The sequence below is a fragment of the Podarcis gaigeae genome, assembly GCF_964106915.1.
Source record: "Podarcis gaigeae genome assembly, chromosome: 8".
In the NCBI taxonomy this organism is placed as follows: domain Eukaryota; kingdom Metazoa; phylum Chordata; class Lepidosauria; order Squamata; family Lacertidae; genus Podarcis; species Podarcis gaigeae.
The window spans coordinates 39,863,573-39,883,501 of NC_139684.1; the positions used below are offsets into that span (position 1 = coordinate 39,863,573).

At 45.9% G+C, this 19,929-nt stretch overlaps 1 protein-coding gene across 6 annotated transcripts in view; it reads right to left on the bottom strand.

Moving 5' to 3' along the window:
• Positions 1 to 19,929, bottom strand: part of GSE1 (Gse1 coiled-coil protein) — a 443,607-nt gene that overhangs the window by 246,690 nt on the left and 176,988 nt on the right. For 4 of the 6 annotated variants that reach the window (XM_083752957.1, XM_083752946.1, XM_083752952.1 and 1 more), the window contains one exon: positions 16,491 to 16,650. Coding sequence is in view for 5 of the 6 variants with exons in the window: in XM_083752946.1 (XP_083609072.1) it covers positions 16,491 to 16,650 (160 nt within the window). In the remaining variant the exon portion in view is untranslated. Of the gene's footprint in view, positions 1 to 10,344; positions 10,825 to 16,490; positions 16,712 to 19,929 lie in introns of those variants that run through there. The other 2 variants (XM_083752953.1, XM_083752954.1) reach the window with 2 other exon arrangements.

The window sequence follows — 19,929 nt, forward strand, 5'->3', positions numbered from 1 at the left end:
CACAGAATGCAAGGTGGCTTAGGTGGGGTTTCCAGTTGATCTTCCAGCCAGGCCAACTGACCAGCCCCAGCTCTGCTTAGCCTCTGGGACCACGCGCTTTGTCCACAGGCAGGGAAGGGTATACCAACAATGCCATCAGAAACAATGACTTTTACACAGGTCATGAAGTGGGTACGGGAGCCCTCAACTATCTAAGAGGGTTAATATTTTATTGAGGTAAACATCTATTTGGAAGCATACTATTAGCTCAGTCCACTAGTTCTCACTGCCTTTTGTGGCACCTTAAAGACTAGCACAAGTCTTACAGCACAAGCTCCGATGGACTATAATCCACTTAATCAAATCTTTAAGGTGTTGTCCTAGGCTGGCCAGTGTATACCTGTGTATGCACATACGTAAATGCATACACAAAAGAAAAGGCCATACCTCACTGGGACAGCATCAGCTTTGCATGCAGACAGTCCCAGATTCAATCGTCAATGGCATCTTCAGATAGGGCTGGGAATCCCCCTGCCCTGCCAGTTAGTGTAGACCAGGCTTCCTCAACCTCAGCCCTCCAGATGTTTTGAGACTACAATTTCCATCATCCCTGACCACTGGTCCTGCTAGCTAGGGATCATGGGAGTTGTAGGACAAAAACATCTGGAGGGCAGAGGTTGAGGAAGCCTGGTGTAGACAGTCCTGAGCTAGATGGAACAAGGGTCTGACTTGGGTATATGGCACCTTCCTTTGTTCCTCTGTGCGGGAAACACAAAGAGTGGGGCAAAATAGCCAAGAAATGCAAAAAATGACAATCTATGACTATTCACTGCAAGCCTCAACTGTATATAAGAAAAGCTTATTATAGTTTTATTTACCGTAATTCCACAATATACACAGCTGTAATGGTAAAAAGGTAGGTTATATCAGTAGTAGTAGCAAATAACTGTAAGAGCAGCATCAACACAGTAACCATTCACAGAAGCTTTAATTGGTGATGACGTGTCAATTATGAAGGAAGGGTTTGTATCCAGCCATTGTGGCCCAGACCTTACATTTTCTGGGGGAGAACTGCTGTTTCTACCTTCAGCTGTGGACCTATGCTGGGGATGCCAACTGGATCAAGCCTTACTTCCGAAGCTCAGAATGAAATGCAAGGAGACAACAGGGACCGCTAAGTCATCAAGAGCCATGCAACTTAATCACCATTTTGGCAAACAGCCCCCATGTCTGGAGATGACAATGCGAAGGAGCACCCACCCACCCCCTGAAAACTGCTAGAATCAAACCCACAGAGAATCTGGGTGGAAGCCCTAGCTTAGCCATGGACTTACTGAATGGTCTCGATCAAAAATCTCTCTGCCTCTGCCTCTGTTCTTCCATCTGCAAAGCAGGCATAACTCCAAGCCAGTTTAACAGGGGTAGGGGGAACGGACTGTGATGCCAAACACTCTGCAAGTTAGAACTCCTATCAAGTTTGCTGGCCAACACAATCTTGGCTCTGGGTCTTCACTCCCCTCCCCGCCCTCAGCCTCCTAGGGCTACAAAAAAAAAACAAATAAATAAAATTCCCAGGACTGCTGTACTTGGAAAGGAACTACTCTGTTCCTCCTCCTGAGCACAGCACACACTCTTCCTCCTCCTGGCTCCCCACAACCTGTAACCTTGCAAGGGCCTTGGTATGTCAGGAAGCGATAAAACGGTCTTTCCTCGGAGCTGCATGTCACAGCCCAGCCTCCTTTGCCTCCACCTACACAAGAGACAGCAGATTCTTGGCCTCTTGCCAAAGCCACTGTCTCCACTGCAATTCTGTCTGCCTTAGAGCCAGCATGCGTGCGCATACACACAGCTTAGGGAAGAAGCGGCCACACACATACAGTGGCAGAAGTAAATGCCCACATGAATTCACAGCCTGCCCCTTCTCTCTTTCACACATCCCAATGCTAATACACTTACAGTTACATGGTGACTTAACAGCTTGGCTTGGCCTGCCCAACCCCACATACATGGCCTGTGTGAGAACGTGCACACATACACAAATAGCCTCAGAATCAAGAAACATAGGAAGATGCCTTATACAAAGTGTCTTTTACCAACAGCTACAACCGTTCCTGGACTAGGGAAGCTTAGCCACAGTAGTTTATACGTTGGTTACTTCAAGAATGCACTCTTATGCGGAGCTTCCCTTGCTCTTGATCTAGAAGCTGCAGTTAGTGCAGAATGCTGCAGCAGGATAGCATATATATAACACCTGTGCTCAGTGATCTGCATGGGCTGCCAATTTGCTACTGGGCCAAGTTCTATTGCAATATATAGCCCTTAACAACTTGTGACCAGTTTGTGATATCGCCTTATCTCATATAAGATGTGAGATGATGTGCACACCAGAGTTATCACCGGGTTACAATAAAAAATAACTTGTGAGGTTTACAGCTACTTTAGGTGGGAAGTTGGTTTGTTGGTTGCATCTGAGGAAATTGTGCTGGTATAATCTCTTAAGGGACAGATGGAGGGAAAGGGTGTAGAGGTTGAACCAGGCAGCTGGATTGTGCCAGCTAGATACCTCATCGGGTTGATTTCAGGGGCTAGACAGTTAATTGGCAAAGGAAAGGGATAGGGGTATCTGAGAAGCAGCATATAGCAGGAACTGGCAAGTGTACACAGGAGAAGGATCAAGCCGTCCTGGACAAAAGAAGAACAAGAGAAGCCCTGATTCGCTGGCAGCAGACTGCAGACAGAATGCCCAGGCCTGAAGCTGGCCTTGCACATGGAGCTTATATAGGGCTCCCAGCCAATTAGAAGGCTAGGCTGGGAGCCAATCAGGGCCTGAGAAGTCCCTGATGCAACAAACAAACATAGGGAAGGTTCTCTAGCCTTTTATGATGCCCAAGTGGCAAGCAGCTGTACCTTGGGAACTGAAGGGTGGTGGGTTCTATTCCCAAGGGGAGTCAGGTTCTTACAGCCTTTCTGAAAACCCACAAGAACACTCATACATAAGCACCTTTTATTCCTTTATCTCTGCCCACCCCAACTGTGTGTTTTTAAACAATATATTTTAAGAGATATATAAATAAAATTATTATTATTATTATTATTATTATTATTAAAGAGGGTTGGAAAATGTCAGCCTATGCTGCCCAAACCACTTTCCAATTCACATATACAGTCTATTAATTTGGCCCTATCATTAGGAATAGGAGAATCTGCTTATAAAGGGTCCATCTAAATTGGTACTGTCTACACTGACTGGCAGCAGCTCTCCAGAGTTTCAGAGAGACCAGGCGCACTGAGTTGGGCCCCACGTGGGGGGTCTGATGTGTGTGCATGACATCACACAGGCCAAGCCTGCCAGGATGCTCTGGCGATCACGGGGGGGTGGGGAGGGCGGAGGGTGAAAATCACCCTCCAAGCCTCCCACCCCACATCCCATCACTTGCCCAGAGGCAGCAGGTGATGGTGGCCCCCTCAATATTGGGGGGCTCCACCCCATGCCTCAAAATATTGAGGGGGCTGAAGCCCCTTGTACCCCATATACCCTGCATCCCTCCTGGAGACACTTCTAGTCCTACCAGAAGGTGACTTAAGTTAAACCTGGGACCTTCTGCTTACAAAGCAGGTACTCTAAGTTATACCTGTTCTCCAAAGATGCCACGCTCTGATGCCATCATTGGTTTGGCCTAATCTTAGCCTCATCTCACACAAGCTGTACCTGCCAGGCTTAGTCCCAAGGGAAAGATGACGGGTACTGTTAAAAGCATTTTTGTTTAGACAAGTCTACCTGGATATGTAGAATGCTGATGTGCTTTAATCTGTTCTTAGTTTATTACTGATTTTAATTTTTTAATGTTTTAAATAGTTTATTTTGCTTATTTTTTCCTTTTACTCTTTTTGTTGTTTGTGACTGTTGCTGTTTTCAATCAAGAGGTATATCAATAAAATAAACAAACCTGGGAAACATGGAAGGGGAAGAAGGTTCCTAGTTCTCTGATTTCCAGTGGCAGAGGCATCCTTGGAATGGTTCTGAACCAGTCCCAATCAACCTGGTATCAGTGGACGATTAACATAACCACACATGTGCACACACAAAGGAGGACATGTTCTGCATGTTTCTGTGGGCTGCTTCATATGACTGGCTTTTTCCAGCATTCATCACCCTCCCACAAAAGGTAATGTGTGAATGTAATGATACTGTGTTGGCAGATGCACAATTCAAACAGGTACTTTTGCCAGGGAACCATAGTTGGCTGCAGCTCCCATACTGTGGACTACCTGGACTTGCCTCTGTGTAATGTGATATGTTAGTATAGAAGGGTTTTCTTTACGGGGAGGGGGAATAGTTGGAACAACAACAACAACACCTCACCCATCTGACTGGGTTGCCCCAGCTACTGTGGGCAGCTTCCAACAAATACAAAAGCATAATAAAACATCCAACATTTAAAACTTCCCTATACAGGGCTGCCCTATGCAACTGTCCTCATTCCTTATTATTGGTCCTGCTGGCTAGGGCTGATGAGAGTGGGAGTCCAACAGCATTTGGAGGGCCACAGCTTCCCTACCTCTGTGTTTAGTGATTTGAAATTGTCAACTGCCTAGAAGACACATTTGATTGAGCAGTAATTTTTAAAATCCTTTAAAAAAATGCTCAGTGTATGTAAACCTTCTGTACAGTGGAGTAGGCCATTTTTTATTATGATTTATGATTATTTGATTTTGATACCACTTAATGTATTAAAAATATCTCTAAGCAGTATACAAAAAACTGAAGCAACAGCAGACAACTTAAACAAAATATTACAAAATACAGTTACATATATAAATGTTACATTAATAAAAAGTTACATATAATTTCATTTTCCTTCAGACGTTTGCACGCTCTCTCTCTCTCTCTCTCTCACACACACACACACACATTTAAAACTGGCCAGCTGTGAACTTCAAAGAAAAGGCACTGAGGATGCCAGAGGTCCTTAACACTATAACTCCTAGTGCCAGCTTCCTTTAACCTTTGCAGACACACACTGTTCCCTTGCTAATGTGTACTGCCTGGCTCTGCCTCTGCTGCTGGCACAGGTGATATGCCAAGGTGTTCCTCTTTGCCCAAGGAATTGCAAGGCACGAGTGTTAGAGGCACTGTGGCATCACGTTCTGTTGTCCCCAAGGTCAACACTATTATATCTCCTTGCTGAGTCACAGGCAGTGCTTTCAAATTTGATCCAGGACATAGCAATGGAAGCTGCCATGAACAACTTCACCAACCAAACCCTTCAGCAAGGATGAAAAGAGAAACAGGAAAGCATGGAGCAAGTGACATTAACTGACTGGCACCTCCTAAATGCCATACAACAGGAAAAACACATCAGGTTAAAAGAAGTGTCTTTTAAGGATCAATTTAGGCTTTTTTATGCAGGGATGGGAAACTCTTCAGGTATAGTTGGACTTCAACTCCCATCAGGCCACAGCCATCATGACCAATGGTGATGGAAGGGATAGTTAATTGACATCTATCTGTATTCCCCATCCCTGCTTTTATGGACCAACTTAGGATGGTGTGGAATCATGTAGGTTTCTATGTTCCACATTACTGAGCAGGATGGCAAGGAGCAACATGTCAGGTGCAAACACAGAAAAGTAAGTTAAAAGTGACTGAAATAATTTAGATTACTGGTAGCTAGTGATTGATAAGGACTATTGATAAAAACACATCTCATATAATTTCTATTGCTCTCTCTCTGTTTTTACATATTTCCAAAATGCTTTCATTTGTTTTAAGAGAGGATATCACCGGGTTTCTCAAGAATACAAAGGTCAAGCATGCAAAGGTAAGGCGCTGCCTCAGTATTGCAGATGTGGGGGCATGGCAGTGTTGGGAGAAGAAAGCCTGACCCAGGACTGGCAGTACCAAAGAGGTATGTTTCAACAGCCAGGGTGAAATGCAGAGAAGCTGGATAAGATAACCTTGAAAGCAAGAGCAAATCAGGATGCAAGGCCTTCAACATTATGCATATCAGGAGCACAATGACCCAAACTTCACTCTCAACCAATATCCGTTGTTCTACCAGCTCCACAGCTGCAGAGATACCACCAGTTTTAGACAACAGTAAACATCACTCTCTGTTGCACTGGAAGGTGAATCAAGGCACAGCTATCTATCTATCTATCTATCTATCTATCTGAAGTCACCCAGCCACAAGCAAAGCAGTCTGGATTCCCAGTCTCATCCCACTAGATTTGGATCTGTTCTAAGTACACAGGAGTCACCAGGTTGATCTCCAGAGCCAAGCTCTATCAACACAGCAGAGCTCCTTTCTGTAGCAATCACCTCTATTTGACTTAGATAAGTTATAAAATGGAGCGGAGGCTGAAAGGAGCAAATAATTAAGTCCTGGCCCTTCTAATTATCTCTCCCAGGCAAGCCAGTGAAAACAGAGACAGCGTGCACTTCAAAGCAAGAGCCAGCGATCCGAAACAAGAGGAAGCGAGGAAGCTAATAGCCCCAACGCTGCTTCCAAACAAGTCCCATTGTCAGGGAGGCTGGAGATTCTCCCTTTCTGTCTCAGTCTTTGTCCTTTCCCATTAGAAGCCGGTTTTATTTATTTATTCACAGTATTCAAATGCCACCCAGTAACAAAGTTCTCTGGGCGGCTTTACAACAACAATAAAAACATTTAACAAGCAATTATAAACTCATGGGGGGGGGCAAATGTAAAACAGCATAAAAACTCCAGCAGCAAAGAATAAAAATCAATGGATTTAAAAGGCCTGGTAGAATAAAAAAGGTATTCACTTAGCACTGAAAACAGTACAAAGGAGGCTCCTGGCAAGCCTCTTTGGGAAGAGCATTACACAAGCTGGGTGCCACCACTAAAAAGATCCCCTTCCTGGTAACCACCTCTGCATCTCATTTGGGGATGAGAGGCAAAGGCAAAGAACCACTGAGGATGGTTTTAAGGTCCAGGGCGATACTTCAGAATCCTTCTGACCTGACCCCAAGCTGCCATGGTCTTTAAAGGTCTGGAAACAGACTAGAAGCCAGTGCAGATGACAAAACACTGCTGTAATATCAAATGGTCCCATTCCAGTTAACAACCCTGCCACTCTGCTTTGGAGTAATATGCATTTCTGGACCGTTTCCAAAGGCAGCTGCACATACAATGCATTGCAGTATGCATGTGTCACTGAAGATTGCCTCTTTCTTAATGTCAATAAATAAATAAAGTTGTTTTGGGGGCAAGATGATTTCATCACAGGAATTTGGCCTCCTAGGTGCATTACTACCTGTCTTTGCTCTTTTTCATTTTCCATGTTATCTTTGGCCAGGCAAAGTATATCCCCCCCACACACACACATGGGTCTATGAGGACACACCCTGGGCTGCCCCGTCCAGGAGAGGTTCAGAGGGTGACAACACAAGAACAGGCCTTTTATATGATGGCTCCCCAGTTTGTGGAATACTCTTCCCAGGGACGCTAGCCCAGTGCCTTTGCTACATATCTTCAGGCGCCAGGCAAAAACATTCCTCTATAACCAGGCCTTTGGCCTTTAAGTATCTCTGTGGGCTTTTAGAAGGGGGTGGGATGTTCTTAATGTATTTCTCTTTCCTCTTGGTTTTAATGAATCTCAGTGATATTTGAAGACTCATTCAAGTCACACACACCTGGAGGGAAAGTACTGCATTCTTCTATTGCTTACCCCAATCCTGTACAATGCCTTGCTCTGAAAGCTAACTACAATTCACCAGTCGTGTGGTGGCCCACCAGGGGCAAAAAAACCTAAGAATAAGAGGCCTATCTGCTTCAGCATTCTATTCTATCTCTGGCCAACCGATGCCCCAAAGGGAAGTCCACAGGCAGGACCTGAGTACCATAGCGCTCTCCCTGGTTGTGCAGCTGACCCAAGACCACACAACAAGGATGTTGCTCAGCAACTGACAGACCATGGCACATGGTTGGTGATATCCATTAGGCTTGGTAGGTTATAAATTGTGCTGTCTGGATTATCCATGCAATGGCACCAAGTCCTTCTCTTGCTGTTTTGAAACATGCTGTGAATTTTGCTTGTTTGTTCTTTTTATAATTAAGTCTTATTGTCTCTATGCTGACTCTTAGGTTCCGTTTTAAAACTTTTTATATGCTGAAGTACTTTATGATGTTCCTTTTAAATTGGTTTTATTGCTTACATTGTAAACCGCCTTAGAAATGCACTGGTTTTTAAAGAGGAGAGCGGGTACAGGAATCAAAACAAACTCTCTCCCAGCATCGTTGTCTCAACTTTACAAGTATACTCCTGAACTACTTTACATGTGTAAAGTGTACTTAACAGAGTTTACCCCTTTCTTAGATATTAAGCAGCAAATTCAGAAGCATTTCTCAGAATCAGAGCTGCAAGGAAAGGTTATCTAGTCCAACACCCTGGTGATGCAAGGAATCCACTACTTCACCATCCCTGGCAGACGGCTATCCAGTCTCTACATAAGAACTATTAACAAAGGAGAGCCTCCCATTTTCTGAGACAGTCTACTCCACTGCAAAATAAGTTCATCCTAATCTTAATCCTTTTTCTTATGATTTGAACCCACTGGTTCTGGTCCTATGTCTGGAATAGAAGAAAAGAAATTCACCCCATCAATATGAAGCAGACCTTCAAATACTTGTATGAATGGATCTGCTCACCTCTAATCTTTCTTTGGCATAAGAATCTATTTCTACTTCCCTCTCCAAGTCACAAAGATACACGTGGGCAAATCGGGGATGGGTGGGAGTTCAGTGTTAGAAGTGCAACAGCACGAGCATCCAAGCTGGTAGGTTGCATGCCTCCAGCCACTTCCCCAAATGCCCAAATTTCTGGGGGCTGCTACTGGTTCAGACATAACATTTCATGACTTTTAGAAGTCATCTGATATAAGCACAAGCAGAGGTGGAGTGTTAGAAATTAGCCAGGTGTGTTTTGCTCTCGGCATGGGTCCAATTACGACTACAAGATTTCTGGGCGCCAGGTTGGCAAGCATATTTTTAAAACCTGCCTTAATAAAAACTAATACAATTTCCACTAGGGGTGAGCTTTTCCTTCTCGCATACTGGGGCAAGTGAACTGTTGTAAGAGCAAGCTACTGTCAAGCAATGTAGTTGAGATCATAGAATTGTTGCATTGGAAGGGACCCCAAGGGTCATCTAGTCCAATCCCTTGGCGAACAGACATTCTGTTGTGGCGACCGCAACCTATATTTAAGGTGCCATTTGGCACCTAGCTTATATATTTGAGTTTCTAACACTGCCCAAAAGCACTAGTTGAGAATGGGTGTCATTTTTTCCCACAAGAACACACTCAGCAGAGACTTTGCAAAAAAGTTGTTGCATGTTAAAAATCTATTCCCATTACGTGTGTGCACTTTAAATTTGTTATAACAAAATGGACACAAGTTGCTAATCAGCTTTTTTAACAAGGTAAGCCTTCTGTAGCATTATGTGACAGAATGTATCCTAGATTAACAGATATTGTAAAAGTTTGTTGGAGGTTAAGATCCCATGGGATGGGAGTTTGGTAGCAAACAGAATGGAGAAGCTAGGCAGGCTGGAAGAAACACATGCTCCAAGATGCACTGTGCCAGTCTCTCTCGCATGGCCTCCCGAAAGCAGGCAAATCCATGTGCCTAGATCTCATGCTGCTAACCCACCACAGCTGTCTCCAAACTTCCCAAAAATACATTCAACTGATTCTAGGACTCCTCAGGCTGAACCCAACCAAGCCAAAAGGCTGTCCAATGGAACCTGCTTCAATTCCACTTTCCCCTAAGCCTGGAGAAAAGCTTAAAAAGAACACTTGTAGAGTGTGTTCCTGTCACCCCTGAGAAACCTCAACCAACCCTCACACTTTTGGTATCAATAAAAAGTGCATCCAGGTTAGAGTGGGAGATTTCAGCCCAAGGGCTTGGTCCAAACAAAGGTTTTCACCTTAAAAATCAGGGCTACTATCAACCAATAATACCACTCCACAAACCTTTTCCCTTTAAAAAAAACAACAACAACTATGACTCCTATTTGCCATTATTACACAGATATGGTTCTAAAATAGTTCACCTCTCTGAGCATGTACAGAGCTCCTTCTTTGGCAGGGAGAGAAGTCAGCCAACCACACACGCGGGGACTTGAGCCCCCGCCCCCTTCCTATTACAAGTTTCCTCCACCCACCCCCCGGTCCGAAATCCACAGCAGTCCAGACAGCCAGCAACAAGCTGAACTTCCCGCGGAGGGAGGAAGCCGTGGCGGCGGCGGCGGCCAGCAGCAGGAGCCGCCTCCTCGCGCGCCTCCCCCGCCCCAACTCCGCGGTGATGGGCGCAGGAAGGAGACGGAGAAGCGCGGCACTCACCGATGATGGGCGGGCGGCCGCTCCAGCGGGGGCTCCTGTCCTCCATGGGGACAGCCGGCGGGGGACAACAGGATCAGCAGAAGCGGCGGCGGCGGCGAGACCCTCGCGAGGCACTGCGGTCATCCAGCCGCCGAAGGCGAGGGGGCCGGCCAGGGAAACTTTTTTCCCCGGGCGCGGCGGGAGTGCGCGCGGCGGGGGGGGGCGGGGGAGGCAACTTCTCGGCAGAGGAGCGCCGGGCTCAGCCGCTCGCTTGCTCGGGCTCCGTGTGTGTGTGCGTGTGTGTCTCTCTCTCTCCCCGCCTCACTTCCTGCTTCTGGTGCTTCTCCCCGCCCGCGGCTCCGCTCGGCCCAGCCCAGCTGGGCTACTCCTGTTCCAGGAGCTGCAGCCACCGAGTGACTCACCGGCTCCAACCGGGCGACGGCAACTCCGCTGGCCAAGCCCCCTCCCGGAAAAGGCCGCCGGGGGAGCACGTGCGGAGCGGGGGGAAGAGCGATTTTGCCTCTGGGGAGGAGGGGCTTCGGCGCCCACGGTGGCTCCCACCCGCCAGGAGGGATCCTCTCACCCCCGCCCCCCCCAAAAAAAGTCCTGGGCGTGTTTACTCCGAAGTAAAGCCCCAACGAATGTCAGCGGGAGACTTGTTCCCAAGTCAACCTGCGCAGAAGTGTAGCTTTCCAACCCAATCCTGGGCATGGCCGACTTGGAAGCAACCCCACCAGCGGGACTTGCTCCCAAGACAGACGAGTGAGGGGGGCGCTGGGATTAAAACTGGTATTCGATCCCCAGGTGGGAGCAGGAGGGAGACTTGTGGATACTGAAGGTTGAGGAGAATAAACTCTGCACATGCTCCGGAACATGTCCTCCTTTTTCTTCTTCCTCATTTAATTAGCACTTTTAAGAGATGTGGCCTAGCACCATTTCTCTACCCCGCAAGGAAGTAGGAGGTTGAAGGCCGAGGATGTGGAGAACAAATAGGAGAGAGACCTGAGAGATTAAATTCTCCATCAGCCTTTGGCAACCTGGGGCCGATAGTAGTCTCAATCAGATGGAGGGCACCAATCATAGTAGATGTCCCACCACTAACTCTGCCTGCCTAAAGATAGGCCCCTGTGACTTACATGGGGTGGGGGAAAGGAGTATTCTGGATACAGCTGGCCAGGTGGGGTTTGGAACTGCTGCAGGCCAAGAGGAGGCAGGCTGAATTTCAGCCAGTAAAGATTTTAGTCAGTGACCCCCAAACAATCCAAGAAAGTCCACCATGCAAGGGCCATGCAGCTCATTTGGGTGGTAAAGACGGAGCCTTTAACAATTTCTGTGCTTTTTATGCTGTATTCTGAATCATTGTAATTTGCCTTGAGTGCTACTTGGAAGAGGTTTTCGACATTTAAACAAATGCCTGATCCCAGGACTTGAGGAAGCACAAAAGGCCAAAATGGCAGGGGCCTTCCCCTTGCTGCTGAGCCTACAGAGATAAGCAGACCTGGGGAAGGGGGAGGGGGGCATGGCTGCTCTGGAAAACTTTGCATGATGATTTACTCAGTCCGCTGACCAGCCACCTGCTGGAGAAACAGAAAACCACATGGCCACCTGTAACTGATGTTTTGTGCCTCCAAGGTAAGAGGGGATCCCCATGAGGAGCAGGGAAATAATGCAGGAACATTCTGCAGCATCTTGACACAAAACCCTTTCAGACTATCTAGTGCCCTCTCTAACTCTTGCAGAGTTGCACTTGGGGAACAAAACCAGTCACCCAAGCTCACCAGGAGATGTTTCATAAGGGCATAGGAAGAGCCTGGCTGCTGGATTAGGCCAATGGCCCATCTAGTCCAGCATCCTGTACTCACAGTGGCCAGCAAGATGCCCATACATGAGTGCAACAGCACTTCCCACTTGTGATTCCCAGCAAGTGGTATTCAGAGGCAAGATGCCTTCCAGCAGTACAGGTAGAACATAGTCATAACCATCACAGATGCCAAGCTGTGCACTGGAGGAAGCTTGATCAATCTCAGCCCCCGCCCTATCAAGCAACAGTATGATTTAGGCTTGGGAAAATGGACATAATATGCTTCAGGATGAAACTTCCATTTATTCACAGATTACACCTTTAAGATGTCACAAGGCTCTTTCTTGTTTTTGCTACAACAGACTAAGAAGGCTACCCTCCTGGGAATATAGATTCTTTTTCTCCCTCTCTCCCAAATAATCTAATTAAACAGGTACTAAAACAATTATTTTAGGGACGTGGGTGGTGCTGTGGGTTAAACCACTGAGCCTAGGACTTGCCAATCAGAAGGTCAGTGGTTTGAATCCCCGCGACGGAGTGAGCTCCCATTGCTTGGTCCCTGCTCCTGCCAACCTAGCAGTTCGAAAGCACGTCAAAGTGCAAGTAGATAAATAGCTACCACTCCAGCGGGAAGGTAAACGGCATTTCCGTGCGCTGCTCTGGTTTGCCAGAAGCAGCTTAGTCATGCTGGCCACATGACCCGGAGGTTGTACGCCGGCACCCTCAGCCAATAAAGTGAGATGAGTGCCGCAACCCCAGAGTCGGTCACGACTGGACCTAATGGTCAGGGGTCCCTTTACCTTTACCTTAAAACAATTGTTACATTCTTGGCCCACAAAATGGACAAGAGGTTTGTTCCCTGCTATCAGTTCAGGGGGAATCCAAGGAAATAATGGTGTGCTTTTTAAACAGGTAATGGGTGTTTTCCATGGTATTAATAATGTCTCATATTTTCAGTGTATATAGATAATGTTCTCTTTTTGCAGTAATGATTAAAAACCAGAAGGGAAGGAGGTGGGGAATGTCAGAGGACAAGCACAGCAGAATCAATGGCTATGTTCTACCTCCACTTTTGGAGATAGCATGCCTCTGAATACACACTTTTATTTATTTGTATTAAATTTCTATACCACCCTTCATCAGATGGCACAGATCACAGGGCAGTTTACAATAAAAACACAAAAATACATGACATAGTAAGAAACAAAAACAATACCCCACCCCCAGTTTAAAAGGCCATAGACTGTTTAATTAGCCAAAGGCCTGGCACCTGAAGATAAAGTTTCTGTAAAAATTCCTGCTTGTAGGCATCCCATAGGCACCTGACTAGCCACTGTGAGAACAGGATGCTGGGCAAGATGGTCTATTAGCCTGATTCAGCCTCCTGGCTCTTCTTACGTTGTTACGCTCTAATAAACTTTCCTCAGGACACTTGTTGAACTCCCAGCTCTGCACCGCTGCCAGGATGTGCTCCCCAGTGGCTTTCTCGCTCTCTCTTCCTATCCTTGCTTGAACTAGACCACCCAGTTCTGACTGCACACTCTGCAAGCACCCTCCCTTGCCATTTTTTGTTTGTGTGTGTTTAATATGTGAAATTGAAAGGAACAAATGTGCTTATCGGCAATTCTCACATGGTACAAAAGCAGACTTTTATCTTTCCACCTTCACTAATCTAGAGCAAGTTTATGTCTATAATTTCTCCCCCTTAATTTTCTGAGTTGAATGCATTTGTGGTATTAGTATACACTGGTACCTCAGGTTACAAACACTTCGGGTTACAAACACTTCAGGTTACAAACTTCGCTAACCCGGAAGTAGTACCTTGGATTGAGAACTTTGCCCTAGGATAAGAACAGAAATTGTGCACTGGTGGTGCGGTGGTGGCGCCTGAGGTTAAGAACAGACCTCAGAATGAATTAAGTTCATAACCCAAGGTACCACTATAAATATATGAAGCAATTGTGAGCAGTATGTTTTATATAGAAAATGCATCCATGTGCACAGTCCTTAGGCACACTAGACCCAGTGTGTTTATCATACACATATGGACAAGAAATACAGCACATAGTTTGTAAGTTATTAACACTCCCAAATAAAACTGTCACTCCAAACTTCATATGTTCATACAGTACTAAACATTTTGAGTTGTAGCCATTGTTAGTTCTAGCAAGAGTAGAGTAGACTTAGTTAAATTAATGAGCATGAGTAGCTTAAGTCCATTGCTTTCAATCAGTTGGCTGAGTAGAACTTAACACCTCCCTTTCTGCACAGGGCAATAAGCTCCCACATCACACTTGCATTCCTTCTCTGGAGGAATATGTGTCAGGATGAGCCATGTGAGTTGCTGGAGAAAGGAGGGGGTTGCAGACCTCCCATGGCACAGCCAACCTCAGTGCTTAACCTTGTCTCACCCGCCTGCAATTGGCAGGGCTTTGAGATCTCCTCCCTCCTTGAGTGCCAGCCAAGATCCTGACCAGGAACACAAAGGCCTTGCCTTGAGGAGTCGGTGCACGAAATACAGCAGGCATCTAACATGCCATTACTCAGTGTGTCTGCCAAGCGACTCTGGTAATTAACACAGGCAACTTCACATGGCCCGTTCCAGACCACAGCTCCTGCTCCCAGCTGGCTGGCAGTAAATAGCTCACAAATTACCAAAGACCCTCCCTGACCCCTTATTCTGGAAAGACACCACCAGGTGGCTCTAGAAGGAAGCAGAAGGAACTCTACAAGCTTTTCCTAGACCTCTGTATGGCGTTCCCTTATAGGAAGTGCAGCAGAGAGCTAATAAATCCTTTGCTAAATTACAGCAATTGTATTGTGTGAACACATGGCCCTGCTCTCCCCGTGCTCTTTCCAAAGGTCAGAGGCCTCAGCTGTGGCCAATCAGGACTGCCTCACAGTCACTCACTTCCCAGACTCCCTGCTGAACTGACACCAGTACTCCACAGCTTGCTGAACTGGAGGGCTGCCCAAGCCATTTTGGGAAGGGCCATAGCTCAGTGGTAGAGCATTTGATTTGCATGCAGAAGGTCCCAAGTTTAATCCCCAGTAGCATCTCCAGGCTGGGCTGCAAATGTCCCTCATCTGAAACTCTGGAAAGCCTCTTCCAGTCAGTGTAGTAGAGAATACTGAGTTAGAAGAATCAATGGCCTGGTTCAGCATAAGGCAACTTCCTGTGTTCCTTGAGGGCTAGCTTCTTCCTCCTGCAATTTTTCATAACAGCAGGTGGAGGAGGAAGCCAATGCCTCATCCAAGCAGGAGCTCTACACTCTCAGCACAGAACAGGCCCGGAAGGTGGGGTGCAAAGCATGTGTCTGTGTGTAAGAGAGAGTGAAAGAAACGCCTCCTCTAGGAATGCTGCAGTTCCTGACCAGGGAGGATGTTAAATTCCCTGGAGATGGCACTCAGCCAGACCTAGCTTTGGGATAGCAAAGGCTCAGGAGTGGCCTCCTTTGACCTATCAGCAAGTCACTGCTTGGAAAGGAAGAGAGAAAAATATATTTTACATGCAGACTGGGACATCTGGGTTTGGTCTCAGCAACTGGAACTTCATGCAACAGTCCCCCCCCCCCCCAAAGCCCTGGCAGGAATTGCACAGGAGCTCAAAAATTTCCCTTAAGGAGAGCCTTACTAAGAAGCTACAGTGGACACTCGGGTTGCAAATGTGATCCGTGCAGGATGCACGTTCGCAACCCACAGCATTCGCAACCCGCGTCTGTGCACACACAGCTTGCAATTCAGCGCTTCTGCGCATGCACAACCGCCAAAACCCCGAAGTAACCCGATTCCGGTACTTCCAGGTTTTGGTGGTCCATAACCTGAAAAGAAGCAACCTGAAGTGGATGTAACCTGAAGTATGACTGTATTGTGTTCCTTACCACTAGGAGAACCACTGTCAAAGCAGGCTGCTGGTGAATGCTCTTGAATGCTAGCTGGAGCTCTGCTTCAGGTCACATTGAAAAGTCAGCTGGAAAAGTGTGTGTGTGTGTGTGTGTGTGTGTGTGTGTGTGTAGATAGATAGATAGATGATAGATAGATAGATAGATAGATAGATAGATGATAGAAAGATACACTTATTGAAAGCCAAACTGAAGAACACATTATCTGGCTCTCAAACTTGAGATTAGCCTGTATTAAGACTACTCAAAGACCCACTGCTGCCAGGTTTGCATCACTTATTGTGGGCTGAAATCTCATTACTCTCATAGATAAGAAGATCATCTGAACAGAACCCCATTGCTACACACACCCGACATTGAGTTCTACCTTGTGCCACTCCTCACTTATCCACATGTATGAATGGATTTATTGGACACACACAAACAAGCACACTCCCAACTGAAACAAGGAATGCAGTGCTTACTTGTAGCTGTTTGAGCTGCACCCTCCACATCCAAACCAGCCCTGTAATCCTGAGCAGCTCCGTTCCCCACAGCTGTGCTTTCCACGGGGCCCGATGGGCGTTGGGCAGCCTCACTGGCAACTAGTTTCAGAGCAGGTGCCTCTAGAGGAAAAGCAGATGCCTGGAATAAAAGGAGAATAAAAAACATGAGGGACCCTTCCAGGCAGTACAGAAAATCAGCTCTGAAAACAAGTCCTACCATATACACATGGACTGGTGGGGGTCAGCACACAAGATTTCCAAGACAGGAGGTAAATAAGGGCCCTTCCAGGCATTCTTTCTATGGTGCATTCATGATTTGTGCTCATGATGGTATTGGGGCAGTCACAGGCAATCCCACTTTCAATGCTGTGTAAGTCCTGCAACGTCCTGCTGAAATCATGTAACCTTTCACAACATACATTTTCTTTATTTATGGAAACCATTTATATACTGCTGTATATCATTAAAAGAATCTATAATTAAAGCATGTAAAAAAAATTAAATCACAGACTATCAAGTATTATGGAAAGAGGAAAACATTTTCAGCAGGCATTTAAAGGTTGAAACAGAAGGCACCTGCTGAATCTATACTAGCAGATCATTCAACAGGACTAGGCTGATCACACTAAAGGCTCCATTTCATGTTGATGTCAAATGGGCCTCCCCAATTCAGGAGTCAAATGTGTTTCATCCTCCCCCCCACCCCCGCTTTTGCTGTGCTATATATAGTCTAACGTGCCCCTTCAGATACCAACAATTCAGCAACATTGGGGAAACACTGCAGAACAACTTACAAAGTGGAATGATAATGTGGACACGCCTGTATAAATCCACCACACTATTATTGCTTAAATGACATATTGCAGAATACACCCACACATAAAAACACCACTCTGGAGGGGCCATTTGTTTTTGCTTGAGCTTGCATGTGCCAGCTGAGAAGGAACAGCACACTGGTTCTGAGCCAGTTCTACCATGAGCAGGAGTTTGCTGTCCATGGGGCTCCAGGTTTTTCCTGTCAGGACCTAGGCCAGTCTTCTTCTGCATGGTGGCCTTGCAGAAGTGCAACTTCCTTCAGTTCTAGTTAGCATTCCCTAATGGATAACAGAATAGAATCATATAATTGTAGAGTTGGAAGGGACCACAAGGGTCATATAGTCCAACCCCCTGCAATGCAGGAATCTTTTACCCAATGTGGGACTTGAACCCACAACCCTGAGATTAAGAGTAGGATAATGAATGGTCTGGTGCCAGTTGGAACTGAAAACATCTGAAGGGCACTAGGTTGGGGAAGACTCAGCTAAATGATGAATGCTTGGGAGGGAATGATCTGAGGAAAAGGGTAGGAACCAAAGCACATATCTTAACCAAAAAGCTAAAAATGTGCAAGACATTGCATGTTCTTAGGCAGTATCTGCATCTGCCAAACCCATCAGACTAACTTATGCACAACCAATTGTGAGGTACTGTCTGTAGCACAAAACATTTGCACTGCATCAGCAGCAACCTAAGCACCCCAAAGCAGTAAACAGTGAGACTCTTCCCTGAGCAGCTCGTTGCAAAATGAGCTTGCTTCTCTGCTTGCCTATGAACACCTTCTTTACAATAAGGTAGCACAGCTGCATGCAAAATTTGCAATCTGTGCTAGTGATGGGATAGTAAAAATGGGCTGCTTGACACAAAAGCAACATTTGAGCTTGGAATGGGAAGAGGCAAAGTCTGAGTGGCCTGAGCAAAAATAATGTGAACTGGTTCTCAGTGTGGAATTCTTCTGTACAGCACTGTTCTTGACTGAATATATTATTATGGTTGGTTTACTAATAAAGCTGGATTAGTGATGTCTGAAGGTGCACAACCTGTCCTGTGACTCTCACTCCACTTTAGACTGTCTGAAGCCAGTATGGTCTTGGGGCACAGCCAACTTGTCAGCAAAACAACCCAGTCCTGTCCTGTGTGGCTTTGCAGATGGAAGAAAGCGGGTGTTGCAGCCCAGGCTGAAGTGAGAGCAACAAAGAGGTGCAACCTGCTCCAGCCAGTCCTTGTTCCACCTTCCTTCAAAGTCAGCTTGAGTCTAAATAGTGACATCCTTTTACTTACGCCCCCCCCCCTCGCACCCAATAAGATTGGCTCTGTGTGTGCTACAATTCTGCACAAGCATGAATCATGTGGTACAGTAGTACCTCGAGTTACAAATGCTTCAGGTTACAAACTCTGCTAACCTGGAACAGTTACTTTGAGTTGAGAACTTTGCCCCAGGATGAGAACAGAAATTGTGTGCTGGTGGCGCAGTGGCAGCAAGAGGCCACATTAGTGAAAGCACGCCTCTAGTTGAGAACAGTTTCAGGTTAAGAATGGACTTCCGGAATGAATTAAATTCATAACTAGAGGTACCACTGTACCGTGGTACCTCAGGTTACATACGCTTCAGGTTACATACACTTCAGGTTACAGACTCCGCTAACCCAGAAATAGTGCTTCAGGTTAAGAACTTTGCTTCAGGATACGAACATAAATCGTGCTCCGGCGGCGCAGCAGCAGCGGGAGGCCCCATTAGCTAAAGTGGTATCTCAGGTTAAGAACAGTTTCACGTTAAGAACAGACCTCCAGAACGAATTAAGTACTTATCCCAAGGTACTACTGTTCTGGGCAAAGAAATCAACTGTGTAACATTTTCAGCTTTCTAGCCTTTATGTTTGCAAAGAAAGGCTTCGAAGTTTGCTCTTACCATTGCCTCATATCTGTCTGAAGCACATTAAATTATACAGATTAATTTACTACATACAGTATTCAAAAATTCTTAATAAACACTGCAGAAAATAAATAACACAAAACAGATACAGCACATTGTGCACATGTACTTAATTAGCACAACTTGCGCCCACTGTAAATTTGTTTTTTTCATGTTTTTCATGCTTTTTTGTAGGTGCAGAATCTAGATATTACTAATTTTAAAAAGGATGTGTACTGCTGTGTACCTGATTTCAGGCTTTCCACAAGTTAGCCACTTTGAGAAAAAGAATACTAGACTACATGGGCCTCTAGCTTTATCCAACAGAGTTCTTCTGTAAATTTTTATTTTTAGTATCATCATCATTATTGTCATTATGAGTACATAGTGTTCTGACTTCCAGCAGAGGGAGTCCCCCCCCCAAAAAAACCTCTCTTAAGTTCCAACACCTCACATTCTAAAATTAACTGCTCCAACCACAACAGCATAGTAGAGAGAACACCCCCACAAATGTACAAATGAGCCTTTCATGTAGAGGACAGAGGATCTGAAACCCAAGACGGGTGGACAGGGGATACGCCCCTGAAATGTGAGCCACACAAATAAAGGGCACCTCCAGATGACCTCTTTATTTAGAATTCATTCTTATTTGCTTGCACAAAGCTTATGTGGTGGTTAGACTGTGTCTGG